This window comes from Lissotriton helveticus, chromosome 6 (genome assembly GCF_964261635.1).
Source record: "Lissotriton helveticus chromosome 6, aLisHel1.1, whole genome shotgun sequence".
NCBI classification, from domain to species: domain Eukaryota; kingdom Metazoa; phylum Chordata; class Amphibia; order Caudata; family Salamandridae; genus Lissotriton; species Lissotriton helveticus.
The window spans coordinates 426,047,507-426,074,994 of record NC_136067.1 but is presented as its reverse complement, the minus strand read 5'-3'; the positions used below and the strand labels follow the sequence as shown (position 1 = coordinate 426,074,994).

Below are 27,488 nucleotides of genomic sequence, written 5' to 3'. Positions count from 1 at the left end.
CATGTACAACCTTCTTCCCAGGCAAATTGGTTCTGTAGACGTCAGCTTCCTTCCTGCGTAAAGTTGTGACGTCATTCCACAAAAACCAAACCATCACTCTGCTGGTGTTCTATGCTCCACGTCACCCCTCTTAGGAGCAGAGACAGTTGCTTGGACCCCAAAAGAGCGTTGACGTTTTGCATTGATCGTACCAAAGCACACCAGGTGGATGATCCACTGTTTGTGGGGGATCAACTCTTCATGCTGTTTGGTGAAGCGAAATAAAGCAAGAATGTGCAAAAAGGCCCATCTCATGCTACATCGTACTCTGCATTAGGGTCTGCTATGCACTGGCCAAAAAGCAGCCTCCGAAAGGCTACAAGCTCATTCCTCAAGGGCCAAAGCTGCTACCACGGTATTCACATTCATAGTTCTGGGGCTGGACATCGGCCAGGCAACTATGTGGATATGGCTCCTTACGTTCATGCAGCATTACTGTCTGGACAGCCAGGGTGACAAAGTGGGACATTTCTCCTGCTCGGTCCTACAAGATGTCTTTGTTTGAGCCAATTAACCGACCAACCTACTAATAGGTACTGCTCTAATATCTATTCAAAAGGTGAGCAATCTGGGATTAGAGATCTATCAGAAGAACAAATTACTTGCCTTTGTCATCTTTCTGGTAGAAACTCTATTTAACCCCACATTGCTCACTGACCCTCTCATCCTCTCAGTTCTTTGATTTGTGCTGTACCTATTGAGATCCCAAGTCCAGGAATCGCCACACTAATAAAGGCCAATTTGCTATTTGGGCTCTGCGTCTGTGCCGCAAACCACCCCGAATGCAACAAATGTCAGCAAGCGGGAGTGGTGCCTAAATAGTTCACACACGTCCTCTGCGGAGCAGAACAGTGCCAGTGCGGATTCACAGTTCACCACCTGCTAGTATACAGATGTGCTGCTCAAAAGTCTCCAGATTAAGTATGACACCTAGGCAGTATTCAAAAGTTGAGCAATCTGCAGTTAGTTTCTAACAAAGGACTTTACTGAAGGTAAGTAGCTTGTTCTTTAGTGTTGTTTTCAGCCATGTGTGTACACATGTGCACACACACCCCCACACGCCCACAAACACACCCATTCAATGTGTGTGATGTTGATTTGTAAACATTAAAGTGGTAAAACATATGATCGTTGATTTAACCACATAAGTCGCTCCTTGTTAAAATCCATGTAAGAAGCATCTGTATTTTTATATATATCAATTGTGATCAACGCTGCAGAAAGTGGCCGAAACTTATAATGTGCAGCACACACCGGGGGGGGGGGGAGGAACGTGTGTGTGTGTGTAGTGGTGTGCCTCTATTCTTTGCTTGTAAAGCTCTGCTCATTTGTAACCTGGTCTAATCTACAGTCAATTTTAACATTTCTTAATTTGATCTGTAAATCTGTAAATATTTTAGAACTGCTAATATAGGACCATATTACTCCATTATTTATATTAGTTATCTATGTGAATGTAACATTCGTTCATTAACATAGGTTCTTGCTTCCACTCATTTTATGGTGTTTAAATTAGAACAGTAAACAAGTGCCCAAAAACTGCATTTTAAAGTATCTTGTCAACTTTCTCTTTTTTTTTTTCCTGTCATTTAAGAAATGTTGGCGAGAGACTTCCTGGAAGACAGACCAACCAAAGAGCTGAAATTCAAGTGAGTGTTGTAAACAATGTGTCATTAAAAGCTAGATGTGACCTGTATATTCCATATTCCTTACCGTTACAAAATAAATTTGCAACTAAAGAGCCCTGATGCTTGAAGGTTTAATGTTCAGTGTGAGAAAGTGGCTCTATATATACTGGACTAGAATGAAGTACAGTGTGTATAGAGTCCACCAACACCAGAGGTATAACAGAGGTTAAAGTCAGAACTGACCTTACTCTCCAAAGTGGTAGCTTGGTCGAGCAGTAAGGCAGTACCAGAGGACAGTGTAAAGCATTTGTTGTACACACTGTCAGCAAAAGGTTTCACACACTCAAGGACTGAACTCCAGGCCAATTGTTTTTATATCCACAGATATAGGCGTTTTATTTTTAGAACCCACAGTTATAAAAATATACTGTTCGAGGCATGTGGGCTGCTGAATTCATATCTTGTGCATAGATCGCCGCCTAGTGTTGGGTCCGGATGATTGCACATTGTTGTCCTGGAAGAGTCTTCGAAGTATCACGAGATAGGTGGCTCCTCCCTCGGACTACAGTGCGCATGGGCATCCTCTCCATCCTCAGATTGTTTTTTTTTCCGCCATTGGGTTCGGATGTACTTTTCTTTACTCAAGTTCGGAAACTTTTCTAAAGGCCAAAAGGCCTTCGGGGTCGTCTGTATTATTTCGATCGGTGCCGAGTTTTTGTTCCAGTTCTTTTCGAGCAGGACGTCTAAGAGCCGCGTGGCCTTTTCGACACCAGAGGCCCGATCGTCGATGGAACGGAGCCCGTTCAAACGATGCCCACTTTGTAACCCAAGTACCCGCACATCGATGTACACCCGGTGTGCAACAAGTGCTTATCACCAGACCACAATGAGGACAACTGTCTAGCTTGTGCTCGATTCAGGTCAAAGAAGACGCTTAGGCTCCGACGTGCAGCGAGGCAAACGATGAATAAGCCAGCGCCCGACCCGGTGAATATCTTCGATGAAGAAGACGATGAGGTCGTTGAGACTCCGGATCCAGAACAGCAATCGGATCCCGGTTCGGAGCATGACTCCAACTATTATGAAGACGACAAAGAAGACGTCGATAACAAAAACGTCGTCGAGTTAAGGGACGATGTATCCCCCATCGGAGCCGTCGATGACGACTCAAGCGATGAACCAGGCCCAACAGTGGGTACGGAGCTCGGAACAGACACTGAAAGGCTTCCAAGGGCTCAGGTCGAGGCATCGCTGGAAGGCCTTAGCCAAGATCATGACGAACGTTCTATAGCCCCGCGTCTCGGCGCGGCTAAGAACATATCACACGAGATATCGGTCGCACTACTGAAAGCGAAACCGAAAGCCATCGAGTCCAAACCGAAACTGCTGAAGACAGTCTTCGGATCGAAGAGTTCGAACACATCGGATTCGACGAAGTGTCGACGACCCTGCGAGGTAAAAAATGAAGGGCGTCGAGCCAAAGATTGGTGCGCTAAAGTCCATCACAAAAGTCAAGCAGGTCGAACCGACGATGTCGACGGACAGCGACACAAACAAGGGACTCGAGTCTCGGAGGGTTCTCGATCCGAAGCAACAAGTCGACAGGCCACAGCTCGTCTAAGCCCTCGAGCCGAAACCCGAAGGAGCATGTCGAACCGAGGCAAAAGAGCGCGCCTTCGACGCAACAAGCACCGAAGTCAACACAGGGCCAAAAGCATATTGACGAAAGGGCAAAGTCGGTCGGACCTCTATCGACGCCGGCCCCGAAAAAGGTCAGTCTGTCTAAAGACTCTATGCCACCGATAAAATTCGGACTGCCCCTGACTGCATGCCCTAAGGCACTCGATCCGAAAACAGGGGTCGAGACACCCAAGACCGTGTCAATGGGAAAAAGGAGTCATCCTCTAGAAGAGGACGTTTTATACCAAGAGCCTGTAGTTGAGTGGGGTCTGCAATCATATGGTCACCCCAGATTTTTGCTTATGCTTCACTGGTTTACGACTTTCCCTGGCTGTAGGCCTGCTAATCAGACCCACAGCCTAGCTGTTCTCTCTCTAAATTGACATCCATGTACCTTAGGTGCATTTACCAATTGGTACTGGGCCACCTTATCAGTCCCTGTACCCAGGGCATAGGTGTACCCAGGGCCTACGTGTACCCAGGGCCTACCAGGGGCTGAAGCATGTATTATGCCACCCCTGGCTGGCCTTCTAAACAGACACAACTGGCTGCACGACAGGTGGGGCAAGGTGGTGTAAGCACCCTTTGCTGTAGATATAGTATACCTATATCTAACATTAAAATGGACACATATATTCCTATCAGTCACTCCTATGGCAGGCCTTATCGATCCTGAAGGCAGTGCTTGGAATTACGTGAGATGGTGCTCTGGCATGAGCTGAGCCAGTTTGCAGCTTGCGGAACCAAGTCCTAATAGCTGTTCCATGATCACGCTATACCATATACTCTTAAGTGCATTATAATCCTCGCGGTTAAATGCTAACTTTGGTATAACATTATCAAAACATGTCGAGTAAGGTGTCATACGAATTGGAATACTACCCCCTCGCCAATTCTGGCGACGGGGGTAGCATTCCACCCTTATCCAGTATTATGGGTGTCTTTCATAGATTCACATGCCTGAATCATTCCCCGTCGTCGAGATGGGAGCCTCGGTAATATAAAAGTAATGTCCTATAGACATACATAGAGAAAAGTAGGCCTAAGGGCCTTGCCTTAGTAGCCGATCTATGTCCTTTTGTAAAAAGGACCAAACTCCTGAGGGTAGCCAATCAGCTACCACCTCCCTCTAGAACCTTCCTGCCAGGAGCTTCAGTCTCTAAGATTTTCTACCGCATGTTGTGCTAGGGAGTCTCCACCTGAGTTCTCCTCAGGTTTCTTGGATTTATCTCTTTTCTTCACAAAACTTGGATATTTTCTTCACCAAACAACAATGGCTGATCAGCAGAAGGGTCTTTTCAGAACCTGTTCATCTTGTGGTAAGAAAAGACTGCACGTCGATGACCAGCATGAAACTTGCCTCTACTGTCTTTATCCTGATCATTCTCCTAAAGAATGTAGAATTTGTAGAACATTCTCTACTAAGACACTTAAAGACAGGGAAGGGAGACTGCTCCTCTGGTTGAACAGACTTAAAACCAGAGAAGATGTCCGGTCTTCAGAGGGCAGTGAAATGGCTTCAGTTTCATCAAAACTATCCTTGAAGAGGCCAAGGGTTGCCACTCCTATTATCTGCCTTCCAGCAGCTATAGTCACAGATCTACAATTCTTGATCCAAGACTATAAAAAACGATTCCCTGAATCACCAGCGGCCCCTTCTACAGAGAAATCTCCAGCATCATCCAGACCGCACCCATCTCCGAAGACAAGACCACCACCTTTGGATATCCCTCAAGAGAGGTAAACGGTACATCACATTCAATCTTCTGATGAAGAGGGCAATGAACCAGAAGGAGAGGTTCGGGACGACCTATCCAATAACAGAGACGAAGGTTATATCGCTCATTCTCCCGCCACACCTGAGCCCAATACTTCAGAATATCCGCCAGTGGATATTGGCGGATTCCACAATTTGGTAGAGAGAGCAGCCACTAGTTTCCACATGACTATGGAATCACATGAAACAGACTGTTTCCTATACGATTTTAAGGATCCGATCAAAAAGTCTGCTAGATCAATTCCCATAATTGATCACATATGGGAACAAGGTCAGCAACTAATGCAAACACCTGCATCGGTTTCAATAGTGGTACTCAGACTGGATAAGAAGTATAAGGCACCAACAACAGCACCTACCTGCCTTAATGCACATCCCAAGCCGGATTCTGTATTCACCCAAGCGGCTCAAAAGAACTCTAGGAATCCGTCCTCTCCACTGTCAGCACCACCAGACAAGGAGGGCAGGAAATTGGACGGCATCGGCAAACATTTTTCTACAAAGTCATCCATGACTATCAAGGTAACCAACGCCATTGCGCTACTAGGCCGCTACAACAGACAATTGTGGGAAGACATTGTCCCGTACCTAGCAGATATACCTGAAGACTTAAAGGATGAAGTTCAATCACTCCTTAAGGAGGGACAAATGTCAGCATCAGAAATCATCGATTGTGCTGTAGATGTCGCAATGACAGGCTTCAGACAGCTGGCAGGTGCAGCACTTTTGCGCAGACAAGGGTGGCTCAAAGCAACATCCTTCCGCCAGGAGGTCCAAACCAAGGTCTTAAGCATGCCCTATGACGGACAACACCTATTTGGCGAAAAAATAGATGAGGCCTTACAGACAATCAAAAAAAACAGACACAGCACGAGCCCTCGGCACATTATAGTTCAAAAACCAGTCCTTTCGAGAGAACAGGGGCAGGGGTCAGCCCTCTTACAGAGGTTCATATCAAGGAAAATCCTCTTATTCCTATAATCAAGGCCGTTCACAATACCAGCAACGGCAACAGCAGCAAGGTCGCCAGACCTCCTAGAGATAAAACTTCAGGGGGAAAAACCAGAGGAAACCAGCCGGCGGACGCCAATGACCATTTCCAACAGCCAGTCCCTCCACCATTTTGTTCTTTCAAAATTGGAGGAAAAATAGCACACTTCCTCCACAATTGGAGATCAATAACGGATCGCTATTTGCTCAAATGTATCCAATACGGACACTCATTGGAATTCAGTTCAATCCCCCGTTAACTCCTCCTCGCAAGATTCAACACAGGCACTTGCGATTACTCCTTCAAGAAATCTCATCAATGTTAAACAAAGGAGCAATAGAGCGAGTCCCATCAGCTCAAAAAGGGAAGGGATTTTATTCCCGCTTCTTTCTCATACAACAGAAAAGGAAGAAATGGAGGCCCATACTGGATCTCCGGGCACTCAATACTTTCTTGAAGAGCCAATCGTTTCGGATGGTGACATTCAGGAAATCTTGGGATCTCTAGAGGAAGGGGACTTTATGACGTCTTTAGACCTACAAGACTCATATTACCATATCCCAATACACAGGTGTGAGAAGTTGGCCTGATATGCAGTGCTCACTATTCTAGTGATCACTATGTATCAGTCCAAACAACCCTTATTGATGATTGGTTGTAAGTCAACCTTATAGACCAGCTATCCTAGTAGCATGGATACGAGCAGTCTAAGGCTAAGACTCTAGAGGGCGTGTTAAGCCAGCTGTTTTACCATCACATTACCCCTTGAACACCCAGTGAAAGGACACCACACAAGTTGTTATGAAAATAAACAGTGTATTTATTTATAACAAGACTACCCTGGCTCTTTATGAGACAGGGAGCTAAGCACACAACAAAACTCTTATAAAAATACTTTAAGTCGCACAGTATACACAAATGCCCGAGGGGCACGAAAAACCATATACTCTGTAAGTGGAATGCGAAATTACTAGCAGGTAAGTACAGTACTAATAGGCTTTGGAATCGCTAGGACTTGACTATAGAATCGTTAGATTACTTCTAGGAGGCCCAGGGGACTCGGGTGCAGAGTGTGCACTCTCATGCGGGATGCGGGACAAAGTCTATGATAGCTAGTAAAGTTAAAGTTAGTGTTCACGGGCGAACCCGACCTGGTAGGGAGAAAACGACAGTGGATCCTGACCCTTGGATAGTGAGGCTATGCTGGGGCACCGAAATGCCGAAGTTACCTAGCCCAGGGGCTGCAGCTGCATAGGTCTCAAAAGACGTCGGGAATCCTCGTAGACGAACCAGGAGCCTGGAAGAAAGATGCTGGCAGGCGACCAGTGAAGAGAGTTCGAGTTGATCCAAGCCTGGATCTGGAAGATGGATGACACCTGAAAGCAGAGGGGACCAAGTTCGTGACTACTAGCCAGTAGTCAGTGGGCACCAGGAGGGCACCGGATGGTAGTCACCTCGACTAGGTGAGTGGGCGACGCTGGGCTCTGCAGATCTCACGGACCAGGAGGCGTTGTCGGCGACCAGGATGGAGGGGCGAGCTGTCCCACGATGGATGAAGCTGTCGGCGTCGAAGAGCCCAGGATTGGGCAACAAAGCCTTGGCTAATTCAAGCCCACGCGGTGGACTCAAAATGGCGTCTTGAGTGGACCAGGAGGGTCCGGGGTGCTGCTCTTCTGGAAGGGAGCAAAAGCCAGTCTGGAGCAACCAGACCAGCAGCAGTGATGTCGTCGGGTGTCGTTCAGAAGGCCACAAGCCAGCGGGCTAGTAGCCAAACAACGCGGTGAGCAGCAAAAAGCAGAAGGGCCCCACGCCGATCGTGGAGATGCTGGGGGGCTGCTCTTCGGTGCTGGAGCTGCTCAGGGTGGGGGCTTCTCGGACCCCAAAGCCCTCGCCAGGAGATTACTCGGCGGGCTTGCTGTGAAGAAGTCGTGCAGTCTTGGCAATAGTCGGTCCCTTGAGGTCTCGTCGCACTCACGGTTCTCAGCTTGGCTGTAGAGGTGAGTAGAGGTCGGAGGTGCCAGGGAAGCCGGGTCTTGTCGAGCTGGGCAGTCGGATTCCGGAGGAAGGACTTGCAGCAGACCGCAGTGTTCTTAAGGTGGTGCCTGCGGATGCAGGGTGACTACTCCTTAGCCATAAGGGAGAATCTTGAAGAAGAAATCTTGATGTCCTTTCGTAGAAAGTCGTGTCTTGATTCCAAAGATCTAATTTGGAAGGGGGCCTGCTCCTACCTTTATCTGGGAAAAGGGGGCTGGCACGCGACTAAGTCCTGCCCTATGGGTGGGACCAGGAGGGGGGTGGTTACACCCCTCTCCTTTGGCGGGCTTTCCCCAGGCCAGGGGCTGGAGTGCCCCTGGAACTGGTTTCAGCTGGCCTATGCACAGTGAGCACCGGGGTGCCACTTGCAGTCACCTTCCTCTGTAGCCCTGCCTACCTGGAATACACAAAACCCTGTCTGGGACGGTGCTGGCACTGCCCCTGGCAGGAAACCCTTTGTCCTTGCCTCCTGCTCTGGGAGGACTCCCAGCAGCAGGAGGGCAGACTTGTGTCTCGGTGGCAGCATCCATTTTGTGGAGCTGAGGCTATGTCTGACTTTAACCGGGGTTACAGGTTACATACATGTCGTGTCCCTCTAGAAGGGTGGAATGCTAACCCCGTCGCCAGAATTGGCGAGGGGTTAGTATTCCAATTCGTATGACACCTTACTCGACATGTTTTGATAAAGCGATACCAGAGTTGGCATATAACCGCGAGGATTATAATGCACTTAAGAGTATATGGTATGCGATATCATGGAAACGGCTAAGGGATGGATCCCGAAAGCCGCAGACAGGCTCAGCTCATGCCAGAGCACCATCTCACACGATTCCAAGCACTCTGCCTTCAGGATTGTTAAGGCCTGCCATAGGAGTGACTGATAGGAGATCTGTGTGTCCATTTTAGGGTTAGATATAGGTATACTATATCTAAAGCAAAGGGTGATTACACCACCTTGCCCCAGCTGTCGTGCAGACAGTTGTCTGTTTGGGTGGCCAGCCAGTGGTGGCATAATACATGCTTCTGCCCCTGGTAGGCCCTGGGTACACCTATGCCCTGGATACCTAAGGTATGCTGTACAGGGACTGATAAGGTGGCCCAGTACCAATTGGTAAAATGCACCTAAGGTACATGGTTGTAATTTAGAGAGAACAGCTAGGCTGTGGGTCTGATTAGCAGGCCCACAGCCAGGGAAAGTCGTAAACCAGTGAAGCAAAAAGCAAAAATCTGGGTGATCATAGGATTGCAGACCCTACTCTCCTACATGATTACAAGAATGCCTAGCACGGCAATGGAACCAGGCTCTAGGACAACTAAAAGACCTAGTGTTGGTAGACAGTCGCGCTCACAACTCTCTGCAGTGGTGGAAACCCCAAAACCTTTCCAAGGGGCGACTGTTCCAAGAGCCTGTTCCACAAATATTACTAACAGCGGACGCATCACTGACTGGCTGGGCAGCCCATCTCCTTCAAAACACAGTACAAGAGCTCTGGACAACCAAATAAAAAAATTGCATATCAACCAACTAGAGTTGCTAGCGATATTCATTGCCCTGAAAGCATTCCAGAAATACTTGTACAGCAAGACTGTTGATCCGGACGGACAACATGACCGCAATGTACTATGTCAAGAAACAGGGAGGAACGCATTCTCCACAGCTGTACCACCTGGCACAGAGCATATGGAAGTTGGCGATTCCCAAAAACATTTTTCTCCTAGCAGAAACCCGGGAAACCCACTGCGGGTAGCTGTGCGCTTTATAAGTTTAAATAAATAAAATAGCAGAACACCTTCCAGGGAAGGACAATCCGATAGCGGACCTGCTCAGCAGGCACAGCCAACAACTACACGAATGGGAGATTCACCCCCAAGTTCTCCAGCCATTCTTCGAACAGTAGTGTCACCCAGAGATAGACCTCTTTGCCACAAAACAAAACTCCAAATGCCAGTACTTTGCCGCCAGGTTCCTACATCCGTTGTCACAGGGCAATGCGATATGGATGAACTGGTCAGGCAGATTTGCGTACGCTTTTTCCCCCCAGCACCACTGATTCCGCTGGTGGCACGCAAACTGCGGCAACACTCACTCACACTAATCCTAGTGTTCGAGGCATGTGGGCTGCTGAATTCATATCTATAGCATAGATCGCCGCCTAGTGTTGGGTCCGGATGATTGCACCTTGTTGTCCTGGAAGAGTCTTCGAAGTATCACGAGATAGGTGGCTCCTCACCTGGACTACAGTGCGCATGGGCATCTGAAAGAAACAGGTTCATATTAAATTCCCCCCAACGCTCGCGCGATGCGGCCGGGGGTTCGGGTAGCGGCCCCGCGTGGGTCGCGGGGTTCGGGTAGCCCTACCCCCGCGGATCGCCGACGCTGCCTGCTCCATACCAGTCGGTCCCTGGGCAAGGCGCGTCGCGCGAAGAGATAGAGGAGTTCCTCATGGCCATGAGGGCGCTGTCTCCTCCGACTGGGCCTACGGCGCCTGCGGGCCCGGTGGTCCCGTCCGGGGGCCCGAGCGGTTCGGGTGCTCCTGCACCGACGCCGTCGGGTGCTCTGGCCCCGACGGCGCCGCTGGGCCCTTCTGGGTCGTCGCCGGCTGGTCGACCGGCCTCTCCGGCACCGATTCCATCGGGGCAACCCGTGGTGCCGCCTCCGCGCGGCGCCGTGACTCAGACGCCGGGTCCGGCCGGCGTCGGGGCTCCGGCTCCGGGCGGCGCCACCCCCATTCCCTCTCCTATTCCGGCCGCGGAGTCGGACCGGCGTCGTCCGACGCCGAGTCCGGCGCCGATGGGGCCCATTGACCCAGAGGAGCCGGTCTACATCGTTGAATCACTATATGGTGATGATGAAGATTATGGAGAGGGTTGGGAGGGGTCTGAGGACCCTCTGTCACGCGAGTGTCAGTACGACGTGGACTGGACAGGTGACTTGGGTGATGCCAGTGGTCTGGACGACTCTCCTAACTCTGGTTTTGTCTCGCCTCCCACTGTGGCGTCGGAGGCTGGGGCTGCTTATTCTGTGGTGCTGATGAGGGCTGCCAAGGCCTTGCGCCTTGAGCTCCCCGTCGCAAAAGTGAAGCCTAACATCCTCACCGAGGTCTTCAAACCGCAGTCATGCCCGCAGGAGCCTCTGCTGCCGTTCAATGAAGCCTTGACGGACGTTCTTTTGGGCACGTGGTCCAGGCCCGCTTCAGGTTCGCCTGTTGATAGGAACGTTGCCAGGCGCCACCGTCCGTGTTCGGACGACCCTAAGGTTCGAGGCATATGGGCTGCAGATGGTACATTTATGAATAGATCGCCATCTGGTGTTGGGCTCGGATGATTGCACTTTGTTTTTCTTCTGGAGAAGTCTTTGTCGTCATAGGTGACTCCTCCTCTCGGTGTTAGTGCGCATGGGCATCGGCTCTATCCTTAGATTGTTTTTTTCCGCCATCGGGTTCGGATGAGGATCGAAGCGCTCCGGACCGACTTCAACAAAGGTTATAACCGGCGCGTATTCCTTTCCAAATCGACGGTATCGTTATCGAACGCGACTTCACTCCATATCGACGCGGTTCGAAGGACGACGACTACGAGAAACTCGACGTAGTCCAGCCCGGGGTCCATGGAAAGGACTCCATTCAAAAAATGTCCAACGTGTGGTGCTAAGTTCCCACACAAGGACCTACACGAGGTGTGCAACCTCTGCTTGTCCCCTGAACACGAATCCAGGGACTGTGAGGCCTGTGCAGCGTTCTCGTCAAAATCGACGATTAGAAACCGTCGAGCCCGAAGACACGAGGTATCAAGAATGCAGTCACAAGCAATCCCGGAGCTGTTCGAGGACCAGCACCCAGAAGAGGCCGACGAGGCGGGGTCAGAAGCGGACGAGTCCGACGTCGAGGAAATCGACGTCCAACAAACCGTGAGTGACGACGTCCCTTTACCGAAAAACAGACCCCGCACGGTGTCGACCCCGCCCTCGAGCCCGGTCAGACAACCGAAAAAAGTTTCCAACGCCCCGCCTTCGAGCCCGGCAACGAAACAGAAACCGAAACACTCGGTCCTCCATCATAGTGGTTCCGGTTCCGATAAACCGACCACATCGACACCGAAGCACCAGGTCAAGGAAAGCTCGAAGTCGAAGCAGTCCATGTCGACACCGAAGCACGCTTCGGCGCCGAAAACACCCTCGACACCGGGGACATCTTCGATACCGAAGAAGTCGGATCCGAACAAAACTTCGGCACCGAAAATACAAATGGACATTTCAAAGAAAAAACACCTTTCGGAACCGAAAACTGCGGTACCGACACAGGAACACGGAACGGATCCTAAACAAAAGACTTTGTTTATTGACCCAAAGACTGGCAAGGTAGCCACAGAACTACCTAAAAAGAGGAAACATGAACATTTGGACGACAAGGCTCATCCAAAGAAGAGAACAATGGGGACGAATACAACTCCTCCCCCTTCTCCCAAACCTCACACACCATCTTCGCCTCTTCCTCACAATAGGCCAGATATTCCTCCCACACGTCCATCTACACCTACAACAGATGGAGAGTGACACAGGGGAGGGGGGACACCCTGGGGATGATGAGGACACAATCCCAGAGGAGGCAGACCCATGGGAGGAGTATAATGTGGGGTCAGGTAATGATACCGACCTTGAGTCATATCCCTCAAAACCTTCACCTCCTGATGACAATACTGGGTTTGCACAACTCATTACTAGAGCAGCAACATTTCATAAGGTAGACCTACATACAGAACCTCTAGTACAGGACTTATTAGAAACACTACCTACTGCACAAAGAACATCAGGAACACTACCAATGCTAAAGGGCCTTCTCAGTCATACATCAGAGATATTCAAAGACCCAGTGAGGGCTAGGGTATTGAACCCAAGAATTGATAAAAAATATAGGGCAGCTCCAAAAGACCCAATATACATTAAGGGACAAATTCCTCTAGACTCACTAGTGGTCACAAACGCTCGCAAGAGAGCAAACTCTTTATCTACAGGAGAAGCTCCACCTCCTGACAAAGAGTCTAAACTAATAGATGCCTCTGGCAAGAGAGTAGCATCTCAAGCGGCAAACAGTTGGCGCATAGCTAATACGCAAGCACTACTTGCAAGGTATGACAGAGCGCATTATGATGAGTTAGAAACACTCATCAAACATCTCCCTAAAGAACATCAAAAGAAAGCAGATCAACTTATACAAGAAGGGAAGTTAATTACTAACACTTCAATAAAGTGCGCCCTAGACGCGGCAGAAACTGCGGCAAGGTCGACAAATACAAGCATCATGTTAAGGAGACATGCATGGCTCAGAGTGTCAGGGTTCAAACAAGAGGTACAAACATCGTTACTGAACCAACCTTTTGATGGGAAAACACTTTTTGGCACAGGGACAGATGAGGCCCTAGAAAAGATGAAAAAGGATACAGAAACGGCTAAATCAATGGGAGCATTGCAACAGCCGACACAAAGAGGTTCCTTTCGTAGATCCACCTATAGAGGAGGATCCAAAAGTACAGGTACAAACCAACAGCAAACCTCTTTTACACCTACATCACCCAGAGGTAATTCTAGAGGTGGATACAGGGGTAACAACAACAAGGGTAGAGGTCGCGGAAACAACAACAACCGCAACTCTCCAACCCCAAAACAGTGACTTCATAGAGCTTCCCCCAGACCATATAACACCGGTAGGGGGACGCCTATCACAGTTCCTACCTGTCTGGGAAAACATCACATCAGACAAGTGGGTAAGACAAATTATCCAACATGGTTATTGCCTAGAACTCACAGCTACCCCACCAAACATTCCCCCCAAACAGCGTCCAATGAAACAAGATCACCTGACACTATTAAAACAGGAAGTAATATCACTGCTAGAAAAGCATGCCATAGAGAAGGTTCCACAGCACCAACAGGGAACAGGAGTATACTCCCTATACTTCCTAATCCCCAAAAAGGACGGGTCTCGAAGGCCAATACTGGACCTAAGACCTCTCAACGCATACATAAATTCGGAACATTTCCACATGGTCACGCTCCAACAAGTACTTCCTTTACTGAAGAAAGGGGACTTTCTTTCTACACTGGATCTAAAAGACGCTTACTTTCATATCCCTATTCACAAAGCCCACAGGAAATACCTCAGGTTTGTGGTAGAAGGACAACATTATCAGTTCAAAGTCCTTCCATTTGGTGTCACGACGGCACCAAGGGTGTTCACAAAATGCCTGGCAGTGGTAGCAGCTCACCTAAGAAGACAACAAATTCATGTCTTCCCATACTTGGACGACTGGCTAATAAAAGCCAGGTCGCAAGAGGAGTGTCTGCAACACACACAAGACAATTCAGCTACTACACCAGCTAGGGTTCACGGTGAACTACACAAAGTCACACCTACAACCAAACAAGGTTCAACAATATCTGGGGGCTACTATAGACACAGAAAAAGCCAAAGTGTACCCCAACCCAGTCAGGGTCCAAGCAATGCTTACAATCATTCAGAGATTTCAGCCACAACACTCACTAACAGCAAGAGTGTTCATGCAGCTATTAGGCATGATGTCATCCTGCATACTGCTAATACCAAATGCAAAACTACAAATGCGTCCGCTACAAGAATGCTTAGCGACACAGTGGAATCGGGCTCAAGGGCAGATTACGGATCTGGTGTTGGTAGACGACCGCACACACCGCTCTCTGAAGTGGTGGAACAGAACAAACATTACCAAGGGGCGGTCGTTCCTAGAGCCAATTCCACAGGTGACAATAACAGCAGACGCATCGCTCACCGGATGGGGAGCACATATGGACAAGTACACAGTACAAGGAAGGTGGAGTGTGCAGGAAAGAACACTACACATCAACTATCTAGAACTACTGGCAGTGTTTCTAGCATTGAAAGCCTTTCAGATACATGTTATCCACAAAGCAGTCCTGATCAGAACAGACAACATGACAGCAATGTATTATATTCAAAAACAGGGGGGGGACGCACTCTCTCCAATTATCCAGACTAGCACAGGAAATTTGGAGATGGGCCATTCCTCAAAACATCTATCTGTTAGCCGAACACCTACCAGGAGTTCAAAACCAGATAGCAGACATCTTAAGCAGACAGTCGGAACAAATACACGAATGGGAACTGCACCAACAAATACTGCAGCCATTCTTCCAAAGATGGGGACAACCAGAGATAGACCTATTTGCCACTCATCAGAACGCAAAATGCCAAAGCTTCGCGTCCAGGTACCCACATCACCTGTCGCAGGGCAATGCGTTATGGATAAATTGGTCCAACAAATTTGCATGCGCTTTTCCCCCTCTCCCACTAATCCCATTAGTGGTCAGGAAACTGCAACAACATTCAATGACCATGATACTAGTAGCACCCACGTGGGCAAGACAGCCGTGGTTCACCACGCTCTTGCAACTCTCACAAGTGCCACATCAAAAGCTACGAATTCTACCCATGCACCTTACACAGAACCATGGAGAAATAATGCACCCAGATCCAACTCAATTGAACTTAGCGATCTGGCTCCTGAAATCCTAGAATTTGGGTACTTGGATCTCCCCCCAAATTGCATGGAAATAATTAAACAAGCGAGACGTCCAACCACCAGAGCATGCTATGCAGCTAAGTGGAAGAGGTTTGCTATACACTGTACTAATAACAATATCAACCCTCTAGACGTGTCAACAAGGGAGATTATTTGCTACTTATTACACTTACAGCAATGTAATCTAGCGTACACATCTATCAGAGTACATCTAGCAGCTATAGCAGCATACCTACAAAACAGGCAGCGCATATCACTGTTCAGAGTACCAGCGATAAAAGCATTCATGGAAGGTCTTAAAAGAGTCATTCCACCAAGATTACCACCTTCCCCAGTCTGGAACCTCAACGTAGTACTCACCAGACTAATGGGGCCACCCTTCGAACCTATGCATAGGTGCGAAATACAATTCCTTACATGGAAGGTGGCATTCCTTATAGCTATTACCTCACTAAGAAGAGTAAGCGAATTACAGGCATTAACAATACAAGAACCATTCCTACAGTTACACCAGAATAAAGTGGTTCTTAGAACAAACCCAAAGTTCTTGCCTAAAGTAATTTCAGCATTCCACATCAATCAGCCAGTGGAATTACCAGTCTTCTTTCCAAAGCCACAGACGGTGGCAGAAAGGGCTCTACATACACTAGATGTTAAAAGAGCCATTTTGTACTACATAGAAAGAACACAAGACTTCAGGAAAACTAAACAACTATTTGTAGCATTTTCCCCAACACATAAGGGCAATCCTATCTCTAAAGCAGGCATCGCAAGATGGATTGTAAGATGTATACAAATGTTACATTAAAGCAAAGAGAACATTAACTGTTCCTCCTAGAGCTCATTCCACAAGAAAACTAGGAGCATCTATGGCATTCTTAGGGAACATTCCCCTAGATGACATATGTAGAGCAGCAACTTGGTCTACACCACATACATTCACAAAGCACTACTGTGTTGATGTACAGGCTGCACAACAAGCCAGAGTGGGCCAAGCTGTATTAAAAACTCTATTTCAGACAGTTGCGACAGACACTGGTGACCACCGCTAGGGAGGTAACTGCTGTACAATCTATTCATAAATGTACCATCTGCAGCCCATATGCCTCGAACGGAATATGCTACTTACCAGTATGCATCTGTTCTTGGCATAGAGGGCTGCAGAGTGGTACATGCCCTCCCTGCCTCCCCGGAAACCTGTGTCTGTCCCAACATTATCTTATTTAGATACATTTACATGGGCTTATCTTTATGTACTATACTACACTACTCCATCTAACCCTACTATGGCAAAACAATCTAAGGATGGAGCCGATGCCCATGCGCACTAACACCGAGAGGAGGAGTCACCTATGACGACAAAGACTTCTCCAGAAGAAAAACAAAGTGCAATCATCCGAGCCCAACACCAGATGGCGATCTATTCATAAATGTACCACTCTGCAGCCCTCTATGCCAAGAACAGATGCATACTGGTAAGTAGCATATTCCTTTCTGTCCACCCATCCCACCCCTGAGAGTCTGGTGATCCAGGCCTCAACATCCCAATCCGCATTCCCGTCGGCCCCGCCCGACCGGGAATCTAAGAGGTACGACCAGTATGGCAAAAAGGTCTTCTCGTCCCTGAGTCTGGGACTGCGGTCTTGCAACACCGCATGCCTCTTGGGCCGCTACACCCACTCTCTGTGGGATACGGTCGCGGAGTGTCTGCCGCAATGCCCGCAGGAGGTACGGGACAAGCTCGGCCAGGCTATGGTTGAAGGCCGAGACGCGGCAAGGTATTCCATCAGGTGTGGTCTTGATACGACCGACTCGCTGGGCAGAGCGATGTCCACGACGGTGGCGATTCGTCGCCACGCCTGGCTGAGATCTGCCAATTTTTCGGCAGATGTCCAAAATGCCTTGATGGACATGCCGTTCGATAGCAGTCGCCTGTTTGGCGACAAAGCGGACAACGCGCTTGAGCGCTTCAAGGACTCCAGGGTCACGGCCAAGTCCTTGGGTCTCTCGACCCAGCGCCAGCAAACGGGTTCGTTTCGCTCCTTTCGTGGCCAAGGAAGGGGCGGTCCCACACGTGCTGCCAGCCATGCACCGCAGAACACTTCTCAACGCGGTGGCGGCCGTGGATTCCGCCGTGGAGGCGGTCGGGGACAGCGGCGAGGTCAGGCCACACCTCCCCCCGCAGCAGCCTCCAAATCCTCCTAGTCCGAGCTTTCAGGCCCATGTGACGCCAGTGGGTGGCAGGGTTCGCCATCACCACTCCCGCTGGCGCACTATCACATCGAACAGGTGGGTGCTGCAGCTCGTCCGAAGGGGCTACTCCCTCCCCTTCGAGACCACTCCTCCAGCCATGCCACCGCAGAACCACCGTGTGTCGGGGGACCACTTGACACTTCTGCAGGAGGAAGTTACGGCCCTCTTGGCCAAGGGGGCCATCGAGCGCGTTCCTGGGCCAGAAGTAGGGTGTGGTTGCTATTCCCACTACTTTCTGGTACCCAAGAAGGACAAGGGGGGCCTGCGTCCTATCTTGGATCTACGGAACGTCAACGGCTTCCTCCGGAAGGAGAAGTTCAAGATGTTGACTTTGGCTCAGGTCTTGGCTGCTCTAGACCCGCAAGACTGGATGGTGGCGTTGGACTTGCAGGATGTGTATTTTCACATCCCCGTCCTGCCGGCCCACCGGCGTTACCTGCGGTTCACGGTAGGCCACGAGCACTTTCAGTTTATCGTGCTCCCTTTCGGCCTTACCAGCGCCCCACGGGTGTTCACGAAAGTGATGGCGGTGGTCGCAGCTCATCTGCGCCGGTTGGGGGTTTCAGTCTTCCCCTACCTCGACGACTGGTTTTTGAAGGCGGGCTCGCCCCAAACAGTCGTCCACCACCTTCAGATGACGGCGGACCTCCTGCACGAGCTGGGGTTTTCCATCAATGTGCCAAAATCACACCTGTGTCCCTCTCAAAAGCTCCTTTTCATCGGAGCGGTTCTCGACTCGGCGCAGTTTCGGGTTTATCCTCCGGAACGGCGGGTCCGGTATATACAGGCTTTGATTCCCATCTTTCAGCCGTTATCCCGGGTTTCGGTCAGGTTGACGCTGCTGGGTCTGATGGCTTCCTGCATCCTTCTGGTGCATCACGCCCGGTGGCGGATGCGGGCTCTGCAGTGGGACCTGAAGTTTCAGTGGGCCCAGCATCAAGGCAACCTATCCGACCATGTCCTGATCTCGGAGGGCACTGCGAGACAGTTGCAGTGGTGGCTTACGGACCGCGATTGGGTCAGAGGCAGATCCCTCTCCCTTCCCCAACCGGAGCACGTAGTTGTGACGGACGCGTCCCTCCAGGGCTGGGGAGGCCACTTGGGAGAGGCGGAGATCAGAGGCATCTGGTCTCCGGCGGAGTCCCGGCTCCATATCAACATGTTGGAGCTGCGGGCGATTCGCCTAGCACTGAAGGCATTCCTCCCCTTTGTCAACGGGAGTGTAGTGCAGGTGTTCACGGACACCACCGCCATGTGGTACTGCAACAAGCAGGGCGGAGTGGGGTCGTGGACCCTTTGCCAGGAGGCTCTGCGCCTCTGGCAATGGCTGGAACGTCAGGGCGTGACTCTGACGGTTCAACACCTGGCAGGTTCTCTGAACGCCAGGGCGGACGAACTCAGCCGTCGGTGCTCGGTGGATCACGAATGGCGTCTGAACTCGGACGTGGCGAAAGGTCTCTTTCTGCAATGGGGAGAGCTTTGGTTAGATCTATTCGCCACAGAAGAGAACGCGCAATGTCATCAGTTCTGCGCGTTGGAGTTTCCAAGACGGCACTCGCTCGGCGACGCCTTTCGGCGCGAGTGGAGTTGCGGTCTGTTGTACGCCTTTTCGCCTATACCACTACTGCCCAGAGTGCTGAAGATCAGGCGCGACCGGGCCCAAGTTATCCTTGTGGCTCCGGACTGGGCTCGAAGGTACTGGTATCCCGAGCTACTCAGCATGTCAGTCGGTCCCTCGATCCGCCTGCCCCTTCAGGAGGACCTTCTGTCGCAGCAGCAGGGGACGGTCCTCCACCCGAACCTGTCCAGTCTCCACCTCCATGCTTGGAGATTGAGCGGCGACAGTTGAGGCCATTTGACTTGCCTCCTGAAGTCTGTGATGTGATTCTGGCAGCCAGGCGTCCCTCCACAAAGTCGGTATACGCCTGCCGGTGGAACAGATTTGTGGCATGGTGCACAGCAAAGGCTGTGGATCCCCTTTCTGCCCCTCTCTCCGAGGTTCTCCTCTTTCTTCTCTCTCTTGCCCAGCAGGGCTCTGCTCTGGGCACTATCAAGGGCTACCTTTCTGCCCTTTCCGCCTTCTTAAGGCTACCTGATCAGCCATCTTTGTTCAAGTCCCCTATTGTAACGAGATTCTTGAAGGGCATCACGCACATGTATCCACCTGTTCCGTTCGTGATGCCTCAGTGGGACTTGAACCTGGTTCTGACTTTCTTGATGTGCGCTCCCTTTGAGCCGCTTCATTCCTGTCCTCTCCGTCTCCTCACTTTAAAGACGGCCTTCCTGGTTGCCATCACCTCTGCCAGGAGAGTGAGTGAGCTCCAGGCTCTTTCTGTCGAACCTCCTTTCATGTCCATTCATCCAGACAAGGTGGTTCTGAGAACTAGACCTTCTTTCCTGCCCAAAGTAGTTTCTGCTTTTCACATCGGGCAGTCCATCACCTTACCCTCCTTCTTCCCGCCTCCGCATCCTTCAAAAGATGAGGAGCGGCTCCATCGTCTGGACCCAAAACGTGCGCTTTCATTTTACATGGATCGCACACGCCAGTTCCGGGTGGATGACCAACTGTTTGTTGGCTACGTGGGTGAGAAGAAGGGACGGGCGGTACAGAAACGAACCATCTCCCGGTGGGTCGTCCTGTGCATCAAAGCGTGCTACTCTTTGGCTCGGAAGGAGCCTCCTGTCGGGCTGAGAGCCCATTCCACTCGGGCCACGGCGGCTACTACTGCTCTGGGCCGGGGAGTCCCTTTGCAGGACATTTGCCAGGCGGCTACGTGGGCCTCGCTGCACACCTTTGCGAGGCACTACTGCCTGGACAGTCAAGTCCGGAGGGATGGCTTCTTTGGCCGTTCGGTCCTCCAGGATTTTCTGGTGTAGGTTGTATTGGTTCGCAGACCAACCACCGGGGTTGGTATTGCTGGGGTATCTATTCTAAGGTAAGGAATCTAATACTAACCTGTTTCTTTCAGATGAACAAGTTACTTACCTTCGGTAACGATATATCTGTAAGAAACAGTAGTTAGTATTAGATTCCTTACCGCCCCACCCATCCTCCCCGTTCTGCGAACTGATACATAGGGTTAAGGACATCCCTTTCAGGGCCCTAGTTTCACATGGCACCAGTGTTGGTTCTCACATGGCTCTGCGTGTTCTGGCGCGGAAAAGCTGTGTGCAAAGAACTGACGTCAGCGCGCGGAGGCGGCGTCTATATACTCCAGCGACGTCATCACGGCGCACGACGCCGACGCGGAGCCGCAGGGGACGCCTGCAGACGACGCCTACCGACGCGCAGGGGTACTGCTACGCAAAAGTTTCCGGATCCAGACTGACGCCTGGGGATATTCTAAGGTAAGGAATCTAATACTAACTACTGTTTCTTACAGATATATCGTTACCGAAGGTAAGTAACTTGTTCATCGACTCCATCCTTAGATTGTTTTTTTCCGCCATTGGGTTCGGATGTGGTTTTGTTAACTCCGGTTCGGAATCGACAAAAACTTAGTTTTTCAAGGCCAAAACGCCTTCTTTGACCAGTCGGTATTGTTCGCGTTCGGTGCCTCCCTTAAATCCAACTTTTCCAGTCTGATATCCCGTGAGTCGTGCAACTTCGAGGATCGAGGCCCAGTCGACGCAGCAAGACTTCGACGGCATGGAACGAAGTCCATTCAAACACTGTCCCGTGTGTGGATCCAAATACCCACACATCGACGTCCACCCGGTCTGCAACAAATGCCTGTCGCCGGACCACAACGAGGCCAACTGCATGGCCTGTTCCAGGTTTAGGTCGAAGAAAACCATTAAGCTTCGGCGCGCCGCGTGCCTCGAGGCCCGGCGATCGGCTCCGGCACCGGTGGACATCTTCGTCAATGAAGAAGCGGACGAGCAACAGGTCCATCTTCAAGTTTCGCCTCCTTCGGTGGTCGTCGAGTCCGACTACGAAGCGGACGCAGAGAGCCAAGACGTGGAGGAAATCGTCGAGGAGGTAGGGGACGACGAGGAGGCCTACGGGGCCATGGAAGATAGCTCGGAGAAAGAGCTATACCCCGTTCGTACTTTTACTACGGCTCGGGTTGAAGGATCGCCACATGGCCTTACCCTAGACCCTACACCAATATCCACGGCCCGCCTTCCGGCCCGGCCACGGACACTTCGGCGGAGCCACCATTACCTAAACCGAAACTTTCGGTGTCGACATCAACTAAGATGGCCGACGCACCATCGAAACCGAAGACGTCTGCTACCCCATCGACGCCGTCGTCTTCGGTGGCCTCAACGGCGGCGAAAGTGGTCGAGGACCTCAGCTCACGAAAGGCCGTCTATTCGGTGTCGAGCGCAACGGCCGACCCGAAGCCCAAGAAGACGGGTGAGGCCGTTCACACCAAGGCCGTCGAGCCGAAATCCAAGAGGCCTGTCGACACAACGGCTGCCAAGGGCGCGGAGCAGAAGTCTGGCACGACGCCAAGGGTCAAAGTTGCCGAGGCGAAGTCATCGGCGTCCACGTCCACTGCTGTGGTCGGGGATCGCAGTGCACCTCGATCAGATACGCAGAAGGTGTCGACGCCCGAGTCTTCCTCTGGAGGTGGACCGAGGACATCGGTCGGGTCGACGAAGCCGTCCGCTTCCTTCACCAAGCAGGTCTCGGACTCCCTGAAACGTATTAAGGACAGAGCGTCCGCATCGGAACCGAAGATCCCTTCCGCCGCAGAGAAGGCTGTCCCAACGCCACAGGCTTCAAAGCAGATCCTTTTCACGCTACCACCTAAGGTGGCGCCGAAGGCCTTTGCACCGCGACCGGTGCCCAAGGACCCGGAGAGGTCGAAGTCGACTCCCCCGGCTGGGGGTTTAACGCGGCCACAACACTGTCGGAGCAGTACATCGACGTACGGCGTCACAGCCTTTGGAGTCCTTTAGGATTCCCCTGAAACGCAAAAGGCCTGAAAAGGATACTCCTGTACTGTTGAACCCAGAATTCAGCACCCTGCGAGGGGGGCAACGCCATTGCCCACCTACTCAGATGGAGAAGATGGGGAGGAGCAGGATGAGGAGTATAATTTCCCAGCCCACACTGAGCCTGATGAGCAACAGGACTCGTGGGTGGGGATCAGCAGGCAACCCTTGACCCTCAGGTGTTCAACATCAAGACGTCTCCCACCGAGGATTCCGCATTCATGCTTTGATAGAAAGGGCAGCTAAGAACCATGATGTGGATATGCATGCTGACCCTGTGGAAGCTGACTTCCTTTTTGACACTTTCTCAACTGCAGAAAAAACTGTGAAAACTCTTCCCATGCTGAAGGGGGTCCTAAGGCATGCTGCAGACATTTTTAAGGAGCCCACAAGATCAAGGGTTGTTAACCCTCGGATTGAGAAGAAATACAGACCGGCACCTGGCGATCCAACATACATAAGGGTCCAATTGCCGTTGGACTCTTTTGTGGTCTATAATGCTCGCAAACGAGCTAACTCTCAAACCACGGGTGAAGCTCCTCCCCCGGACAAAGAGTCAAAAGTGCTGGAGGCGTCAGGGAAGAGGGTAGCAGCACAGGCGGCCAACATCTGGCGCATTTCAAACACACAGGCGCTGTTGACCAGATACGACAGGGCACATTATGACACCCTAGAGACCCTGTTGCAACACCTGCCAGACCAATACAAGGAGGGGGCTGAGATGCTTATACAAGAGGGCAAACTCATTTCCAATGCTGCTATCAAGTGTGCCCTTGACGTTGCTGATACAGCGGCTAGAGCGATCAATACTAGCGTGATGTTGAGGAGACAGGCTTGGCTCCGAATTTCCGGGTTCAAGCCCGAGATTCAGACAACCATCCTCAACCAACCAGTCAACCCAGACAGGCTGTTTGGTCCTGAGGTCGACACCACACTGGAGAAAATTAAAAAAGATACTGAGACTGCCAAGTCCATGGGGGCTCTCCAGTCACAGCAGTTTCGTGGGAACACTTTTCGTCGCTCAGGCAATCGGGGTGTTACCAGAGGCCAAATGTCACAGCAGACGCAGTTCAACAAAAGTGGGGCGCAGTCATCCTACCCCAAACAGAGTAGAGGAGGATACCGGGGCAACCGCTCCAAGGGCAGAGGCAGAGGCAACAACAGTTCCCGTTCCTCTGCCACCAACAAGCAGTGACTCCCTGTCACTGCCCCCCGACCACCCAACACCTGTCGGGGGGAGACTCCAGCGGTTCCTGTCAGTGTGGCAGTCCATCACCACAGACAGGTGGGTCAAGCAACATATCCAGTTCGGCTATTGTTTAGAGCTGACAGACACTCCACCCAACATGCCCCCAAAACACCGTCCTATGTCACAAGAGCATTTGCACTTATTGCAGCAGGAGGTTCTGGCCATGCTGCAAAAGGGCACAATAGAGCTCGTGCCAGTGGAGGAAGAAGGCACAGGGGTATATTCCCTGTACTTCTTAATCCCGAAAAAGGACGGCACACTCCGACCGATTCTAGACCTAAGGCCCCTGAACCGGTACATCCTCTCAGAACATTTCCACATGCTAACACTGCAACAGGTTCTTCCATTGCTGAACAAGGGAGACTTTCTCGCAACCTTAGACCTCAAGGATGCATACTTTCACATCCCACTCCACCCCTCCCACAGGAAATACCTCAGGTTCACCATTCAGAACAAGCATTACCAATTCAAAGTCCTTCCTTTCGGGGTGACCACAGCCCCCAGAGTGTTTACCAAATGTCTGGCGACGGTGGCGGCGCACCTCAGGAGACAGAACGTCCATGTCTACCCTTACCTGGACGACTGGCTTGTTCAAGCAAAGTCGGCCCAGCAGTGCGCGGCCGACATGTCCCACACCATTCACCTTCTTCACAGTCTGGGGTTTTCGCTCAACTATCCAAAGTCGCACCTTCAGCCAGCACATGTGTGGCAGTATTTAGGCGCGACAATAGACACTTTGGCCCAGCCAAACCCAGCGAGGATAAGCAACATGCAGTCGCTAATCCTAAAGTTCAGACCACAACACTCACTGCCTGCGAGAGTGTTCATGCAGTTAATAGGCATGATGGCCTCCTGCATATTCATAGTCCCGCACGCGAGGCTACATATGCGTCCACTACAAGAGTGCTTGGCACGTCAGTGGAATCAGGCTCACGGACAGTTAAAAGACCTAGTGTTGGTGACCGGTCGGGCATACAGCTCTCTGCATTGGTGGAATCCACACAACCTTTGCAAGGGCTGACCGTTTCAAGAGCCTGTGCCACAGATCATCCTGACGACGGACGCATCTCTCCGAGGGTGGGGAGCTCATGTGCTCCACTACACCGTGCAGGGACTATGGACAACGCAGCAACAGAAGATTCACATCAACTACTTAGAACTGATGGCGATCTTCATGGCATTGAAGTCCTTCAAAGTGCATCTGTGCAACAAGGTCGTGTTGATCCGGACAGACAACATGACCGCCATGTACTACATCCAAAAGCAGGGAGGTACACACTCTCCACAGTTGTCTCATCCTGCTCAGAGCATGTGGAAGTGGGCTATTCAGAGGAACATCTTCCTCATGGCGGAACACCTCCCGGGCAAGGACAATCAGATGGCGGATCTGCTCAGCAGGTACAGCCATCAAATGCACGAGTGGGAGTTACATCCATCAGTACTCCGCCCGTACTTCCAGCAGTGGGGTCATCCAGAGATAGACCTGTTTGCCACAAAGGAAAACGCAAAATGCCAAAACTTTGCCGCCAGGTTCCCTCACCCACAGTCGCAGGGCAATGCGATATGGATGAACTGGTCAGGCAGATTTGCGTACGCTTTTCCCCCAGCACCTCTAATCCCGCTGGTGGCAAGAAAGCTCAAGCAACACTCGATGACTCTTGTGAGAAGTTGGCCTGATGTGCAGTGCTCACTATTCTAGTGATCACTATATATCAGTCCAAACAACCCTTATTGATGATTGGTTGTAAGTCAACCTTATAGACCAGCTATCCTAGTAGCATGGATACGAGCAGTCTAAGGCTAAGACTCTAGAGGGCGTGTTAAGCCAGCTGTTTTACCATCACATTACCCCTTGAACACCCAGTGAAAGGACACCACACAAGTGTTATGAAAATAAACAGTGTATTTATTAGAATCACAACAACCCTGTACTCTTTATGAGGACAGGGTGCTAGGCACACAACAAAACTCTTACGAAAATACTTAAGTTAGCACGTTATACACAAATGCCCGAGGGGCACGAAAAACCATATACTTTAAAAGTGGAATGCGAATTACTAGCAGGTAAGTAACAGTTCTAATAGGCTTTGGAATCGCTAGGACTTAACTAGGGAATCGTTAGATTACTTCTAGGAGATCTAGGGGACTCGGGTGCAGAGTGTGCACTCTCACGCGGGATGCGGGACAAAGTCTATGGAGGCTAGTAAAGGCAAAGTTAGTGTTCACGGGCGAACCCGACCTGGTGGGAAGAAAACGACAGTGGATCCTGACCCTAGGATAGTGAGGCTATGCTGGGACACCGAAGTGCCGAAGTTACCTAGCCCAGGGGCTGCAGCTGCATAGGTCTGAAAAGACGTCCGGGATCTCGTTGCCGGACCAGGAGCCTGGAAGGAAGAAGTTGCTGGCAGGCGACCAGTGAAGGAAAGTTCGATGGATCCAAGCCTGGATCAAGGAAGAAGAAAACCTGAAAGCAGAGGGGACCAAGTTCTTGAATCACTAGCCAGTGATTAAGTGGGCACCAGGATGGCACCGGGCGAAGTCACCGCAGTCAGGTGAGTGGGCGCTGCTGGGCTCTGCAGTCTCTCGGACCAGGAGGCGTTGTCGGCGACCAGGATGGAGGTGCGAGCTGTCCCACGAAGGTTCTTGCTGTCGACGTCGCTGGACCCAGGATTGGGCAACAAGTCTTGGCAAATGCAAGGCCCACGCGGTGGACCTAAAATGGCGTCTTGGGTGGACCAGGAGGGTCCAGGGTACTTCTCCGATGGAGGGAAGCAAGGGCCAGTCTGGAGCAACCAGACCAGCCGCAGAAATGTCGTCGGGCGTCGTCGGGAAGGCCACAAGCCAGCGGGCTAGTAGCCAAACAACGCGGTGAGCAGCCAAAAGCAGAAGGGCCCCACGCAGATCGTGGAGATGCTGGGGGGCTGCTCTTCGGTGCTGGAGCTGCTCAGGGTCGGGGCTTCTCGGACCCCAAAGCACTCACCAGGAATTCACTCGGCGGGCTTGCTGGAAAGAAGTCGTGCAGTCTTGAAGATGGCCGGTCCCTCGAGGTCTCGTCACACCCACGAATCTCAGCGTGACTGATGATGTAGGTAGAGGTCAGAGGTGCCAGGGAAGCCGGTTCTCGTCGAGCTGGGCAGTCGGATTCCGGAGGAAGGACGTGCAGCCGACCGCAGTGTTCTTAGATGGTGCCTGCGGATGCAGGGTGACTACTCCTTAGTCACAAGGGAGAAATCTTAGGAAGAAGTCTTGAGTTCCTTTCGTGGAAAGTAGTTTCAGGATTCAAAGATGATCTGATTTGGAAGGGGGCCAGTCTCTACC

The 27,488-nt window shown here is 51.1% G+C and overlaps 1 protein-coding gene across 2 annotated transcripts in view; it reads left to right on the top strand.

The window, feature by feature from the left end:
- Nucleotides 1–27,488, top strand: part of LOC144762635 (ribonuclease H1-like) — a 575,280-nt gene that overhangs the window by 355,524 nt on the left and 192,268 nt on the right. For both annotated transcript variants that reach the window (XM_078647869.1, XM_078647870.1), the window contains exon 6: nucleotides 1,634–1,688. In XM_078647869.1, the coding sequence (XP_078503995.1) occupies nucleotides 1,634–1,688 (55 nt within the window). The remainder of the gene's footprint in view (nucleotides 1–1,633; nucleotides 1,689–27,488) is intronic.